The sequence below is a fragment of the Anas platyrhynchos genome, chromosome 2, assembly GCF_047663525.1.
Source record: "Anas platyrhynchos isolate ZD024472 breed Pekin duck chromosome 2, IASCAAS_PekinDuck_T2T, whole genome shotgun sequence".
Taxonomy (NCBI): Eukaryota; Metazoa; Chordata; class Aves; order Anseriformes; family Anatidae; genus Anas; species Anas platyrhynchos.
In genome coordinates, this window is record NC_092588.1 from 44,552,009 (window position 1) to 44,557,497 (window position 5,489).

General features: G+C 54.8%; 1 protein-coding gene across 1 annotated transcript; it reads left to right on the top strand.

Annotated features, from left to right (window-relative positions):
• The first annotated feature begins 1,591 nt into the window (after window positions 1–1,591).
• LOC140001705 (E3 ubiquitin-protein ligase Topors-like) lies at window positions 1,592–3,898 on the top strand. Its single transcript, XM_072034123.1, has 2 exons — window positions 1,592–2,605; window positions 2,727–3,898. The coding sequence occupies exon 2, from the start codon at window positions 2,814–2,816 to the stop codon at window positions 3,843–3,845; it is 1,032 nt and encodes a 343-aa protein (XP_071890224.1). The 5' UTR covers window positions 1,592–2,605; window positions 2,727–2,813; the 3' UTR covers window positions 3,846–3,898.
• Window positions 3,899–5,489: the final 1,591 nt, after the last annotated feature.

Sequence of the window (5,489 nt, forward strand, 5' to 3'; positions counted from 1 at the left end):
CACAGTGTCTTGCTCTTACTCCAAAGAGAGTTCAGGGCAGAGCCTACGAGTGATGTCACAAATGAGGGGTGGGAGGTGGGATGGGTGTTCCAGGAAACAGGGCCCAAAACTCTATAGTTTTTAAAAAAGAAATCACTGCTGCTTCACAGCACTAGTTATGTGTGGCTACTATAAAAAGAGATTCACTTCGGAAGTAGCCTGATATCACAGAAGTTTCATGCCTTTTTACAAGAAATTAAACTGTCCCTATTCAATGAAGTGGCCAAATGGGGAGGTGATCAGACGTTTGCACACCCTGAGTATGTAAGTTTGCACACCCTATCAGCAAGGCTGTCTGGGAAAGGAATAGCTTCAGGGGAAACCAGGTATTATTTTTCCTTTATTTTCCTGATTTCCTTTTATGATAAGATCACCCGTATGGTGGACCAAGGGAAACCAGCTGATGTGATTTTTTTGGACTTCAGCAAGGCTTTTGACACGGTTTCCCATAGGATCCTACTGGACAAAATGTCCACCATACAGCTAAATAAAAACATCATACGATGGGTGAGCAATTGGCTAACGGGCAGGGCCCAAAGGGTTATGGTGAATGGCGCTGCGTCAGGCTGGCGGGCGGTCACTAGTGGGGTCCCTCAAGGCTCCATTTTAGGGCCGGTACTTTTCAATATTTTTATAAACGATCTGGATGTAGGAATAGAAGGTATTTTGAGCAAGTTTGCTGATGACACCAAACTTGGAGGAGCTGTGGACTCGAATGAGGGTGGAAGGGCCTTGCAGAGGGATCTGGATAGGTTGGAGAGCTGGGCGATCGCCAACCGCATGAAGTTCAATAAGAGCAAGTGCCGGGTCCTGCACCTGGGACGGGGAAACCCTGGCTGCACGTACAGACTAGGCGATGAGACGCTGGAGAGCAGCCTAGAAGAGAGGGATCTGGGGGTCGTGGTAGACAACAAGTTGAATATGAGCCGGCAGTGTGCCCTGGCAGCCAGGAGGGCCAACCGTGTCCTGGGGTGCATCAAGCACGGCATCGCTAGTAGGTCGAGGGAGGTTATTGTCCCGCTCTACTCTGCGCTGGTGCGACCTCACCTCGAGTACTGTGTGCAGTTCTGGGCACCACAGTATAAAAAGGACATGAAACTGTTGGAGAGTGTCCAGAGGAGGGCTACGAAGATGGTGAAAGGCCTGGAGGGGAAGACGTACGAGGAACGGCTGAGGGCACTGGGCCTGTTCAGCCTGGAGAAGAGGAGGCTGAGGGGAGACCTCATCGCAGTCTACAACTTCCTCGTAAGGGGGTGTCGAGAGGCAGGAGACCTTTTCTCCATTAACACCAGCGACAGGACCCGCGGGAACAGGGTTAAGCTGAGGCAGGGGAAGTTTAGACTTGACATCAGGAGGGGGTTCTTCACAGAGAGGGTGGTTGCACACTGGAACAGGCTCCCCAGGGAAGTGGTCACTGCACCGAGCCTGACTGAATTTAAGAAGAGATTGGACTGTGCACTTAGTCACATGGTCTGAACTTTTGGGTAGACCTGTGCGGTGTCAAGAGTTGGACTTGATGATCCTTAAGGGTCCCTTCCAACTCAGGATATTCTATGATTCTATGATTCTATGATTTTTGTTTTTCTTCTAGTCAGAAAGTGCCAGCTTGACCAAAGTGAAACATGGGAAAGTGGTAGCAGTTTCAGCGGGAAAAGGAGCTCTGGTTCAAACAGGGCCTTGAAAAGCAGGTCTTATGGTGACATGGCATGCCCAAAAGAATTGAATCAGATAATGGGACTCATTTCTGAAACAACCTCTTGCATTCCTTTGGTCTACCGGCCACTTGATGTCTCCAGCACAACTGTGCTAGCCGGTCAGGGGAAGGGATCGCTGTGCTCTGCTCTGTGCTCTTTCAGCTTCACCTCCAGTCCTGTGTGCAGTTTTGGGCACCACAGTAACAGAAGGACATAAAACTATTGGAGTGCCCAAAGGAGGGCTTCAAGCTAGTGGAGGATCTGGAGGGCAAGATGGAGGAGGAGCGGCTGAGGTCTCTGCTTTTGTTCGGCCTGCAGGAGACTGAAGAGAGGTCTCATGGTGGCCTACATTTTCCTCAGGAGGGGAGCAGAGGGCCTGGCACAGAGCTCTGCTCTCTGGGGACAGTGACAAAACTCAAGGGAACGGCATGAGGCTGTGACAGGGGAGGGTCTGGCTGGAGGTGAGGAAAAGACTCTTCACTGGCGGGGGTCTCGGCCACTGAAACAGGCCTCCCAGTGAAGTGGTGAGGGCAGGAAGCCTGCTGAAGTTCACAAAGCGTCTGGGCAATGCTCTCAGACATGTCACACAGAGCGATGGGCTGTGATGTCACCCAGCGATAGGCTGTGACCTCACGGCCCTCACTGCTTATATAGGGGCGCTGGCAGAGCCCGCCCCAGCCTGGCTCGTGCCTGGACTCCTGCTGAGCGAGTGTGCGAGGCTTGGAGAGACGAGCAAGGGTTTGGTGGAGCTGTGCTGGGGGGCCACTGGCAGCTGTTCTCAGTGCCTGTCCCCACAGCCAGTACCCGTGTTTCCCCGGCCCTGCCTGGCTCAGGCAGCCGGGGCCCTGTGAGGCGCGCTTGCAGCAACACAGGTGAGCTGTGTGGGGACACGTACCCTGGGGTGGCCCGCAGGGGGCACGGGATGGCTCAGCCGCGGGGATGGGGATGGGTCTGGGGGTTTCCTGCTGACCCTGGCCTCTCTCCTCCTTGCAGCGCGCAGCACCTGTCTCGGCGGCACCAGAGAGGGGAAGCAGCTCACCACCCGCAGCTCTCCCCAGCCTGCCGCAGCGAGACAGCACCATGGCCACAGAGGCTGAAGTCACCTGCCCTGTGTGCCAGGGGTCCCTGAAGGAGCCCAGCGTCATCAGCCCCTGTCAGCACCAGTTCTGCTTCGGCTGCATCATGCGCTGGGCCAAGAGGAGCGTCAGCTGCCCCCTCTGCAGGCAGGACATCACCTCCATACGCTACTCCATCTGGTCCGAAGACGACTTTCTGGAGGTCCAAGTTGTCAGCCATGCAGAGAACCAAGAGGACAGCCAGCAGGACGAGCAGGGGGCTGCAGTGCCGGTGCCCCCGGCTGCCGTGAGCGGCCTCCTGCCAGAGGAATGGGCGGCCCTCTTCAGGGAGCATCCTGAAATCCTCGGTCCTCTGAGGCCCTGGGTGCGCCAGCAAGCCAGGGAGTTGTTTGGGGCTGCCTGGTGGGACCAGGATGTGCTAGAGGCCAAGGTCATTGCTTGGCTGTGCCGCTTTGGGCTGGAGGAGGTGGTCTTGGTTCGCGAGATGCAGCCGTTCCTGCAGGGCCATACAGAGCGCTTTGTGAACCAGCTCATTGATAGAGCTGTAGACATGTGCAGCGATGAGTTCCTCGAGGAGCTGGGGCTCCTGGAGCCCCCTCCTGCAAGCCAGCACCAGAATGGCCCTGAGGTGGACCTGGGGTGCTCCCATGTCCGGGAGCCAGAAAACAGCACTGAAGCCACCCCCAGCCATGCTGCCTCCTGCCAGGATGCTCCTCTCACCATCGTGCTGTCCTCCAGCAGCTCAGAGGATTCTGATATCGAGGAGCTCCCCAGCACCTCCAGTGCCGCCCTGCGTGGGGGTCCTGCCCACCCTCCCACTGCACCCATCCCCACAGAGCGGGAGGAGCCCTGCAGAGAGCCGGGACAGGCGGCAACAGAAGGTGCCGCGATGCAGGGCTGCAGCCACAGGCCGTCTCCTCCTGGCCAGGGCAGGGACAGTTCTCCTGGGGGGCCCCGGCGCCCCCCGAAGAGAAGATCCAACAGCAGCCCGGACTCTCCCAAACCCTGCAAGAGGCCGCCTCCCCGGCGCCTTTAGCAGGGCATGTTTAGTTTTGAATTAAAATAAATCTATAAAAGCAGTGACTCTGACACAGTGTCTTGCTCTTACTCCAAAGAGAGTTCAGGGCAGAGCCTACGAGTGATGTCACAAATGAGGGGTGGGAGGTGGGATGGGTGTTCCAGGAAACAGGGCCCAAAACTCTATAGTTTTTAAAAAAGAAATCACTGCTGCTTCACAGCACTAGTTATGTGTGGCTACTATAAAAAGAGATTCACTTCGGAAGTAGCCTGATATCACAGAAGTTTCATGCCTTTTTACAAGAAATTAAACTGTCCCTATTCAATGAAGTGGCCAAATGGGGAGGTGATCAGACGTTTGCACACCCTGAGTATGTAAGTTTGCACACCCTATCAGCAAGGCTGTCTGGGAAAGGAATAGCTTCAGGGGAAACCAGGTATTATTTTTCCTTTATTTTCCTGATTTCCTTTTATGATAAGATCACCCGTATGGTGGACCAAGGGAAACCAGCTGATGTGATTTTTTTGGACTTCAGCAAGGCTTTTGACACGGTTTCCCATAGGATCCTACTGGACAAAATGTCCACCATACAGCTAAATAAAAACATCATACGATGGGTGAGCAATTGGCTAACGGGCAGGGCCCAAAGGGTTATGGTGAATGGCGCTGCGTCAGGCTGGCGGGCGGTCACTAGTGGGGTCCCTCAAGGCTCCATTTTAGGGCCGGTACTTTTCAATATTTTTATAAACGATCTGGATGTAGGAATAGAAGGTATTTTGAGCAAGTTTGCTGATGACACCAAACTTGGAGGAGCTGTGGACTCGAATGAGGGTGGAAGGGCCTTGCAGAGGGATCTGGATAGGTTGGAGAGCTGGGCGATCGCCAACCGCATGAAGTTCAATAAGAGCAAGTGCCGGGTCCTGCACCTGGGACGGGGAAACCCTGGCTGCACGTACAGACTAGGCGATGAGACGCTGGAGAGCAGCCTAGAAGAGAGGGATCTGGGGGTCGTGGTAGACAACAAGTTGAATATGAGCCGGCAGTGTGCCCTGGCAGCCAGGAGGGCCAACCGTGTCCTGGGGTGCATCAAGCACGGCATCGCTAGTAGGTCGAGGGAGGTTATTGTCCCGCTCTACTCTGCGCTGGTGCGACCTCACCTCGAGTACTGTGTGCAGTTCTGGGCACCACAGTATAAAAAGGACATGAAACTGTTGGAGAGTGTCCAGAGGAGGGCTACGAAGATGGTGAAAGGCCTGGAGGGGAAGACGTACGAGGAACGGCTGAGGGCACTGGGCCTGTTCAGCCTGGAGAAGAGGAGGCTGAGGGGAGACCTCATCGCAGTCTACAACTTCCTCGTAAGGGGGTGTCGAGAGGCAGGAGACCTTTTCTCCATTAACACCAGCGACAGGACCCGCGGGAACAGGGTTAAGCTGAGGCAGGGGAAGTTTAGACTTGACATCAGGAGGGGGTTCTTCACAGAGAGGGTGGTTGCACACTGGAACAGGCTCCCCAGGGAAGTGGTCACTGCACCGAGCCTGACTGAATTTAAGAAGAGATTGGACTGTGCACTTAGTCACATGGTCTGAACTTTTGGGTAGACCTGTGCGGTGTCAAGAGTTGGACTTGATGATCCTTAAGGGTCCCTTCCAACTCAGGATATTC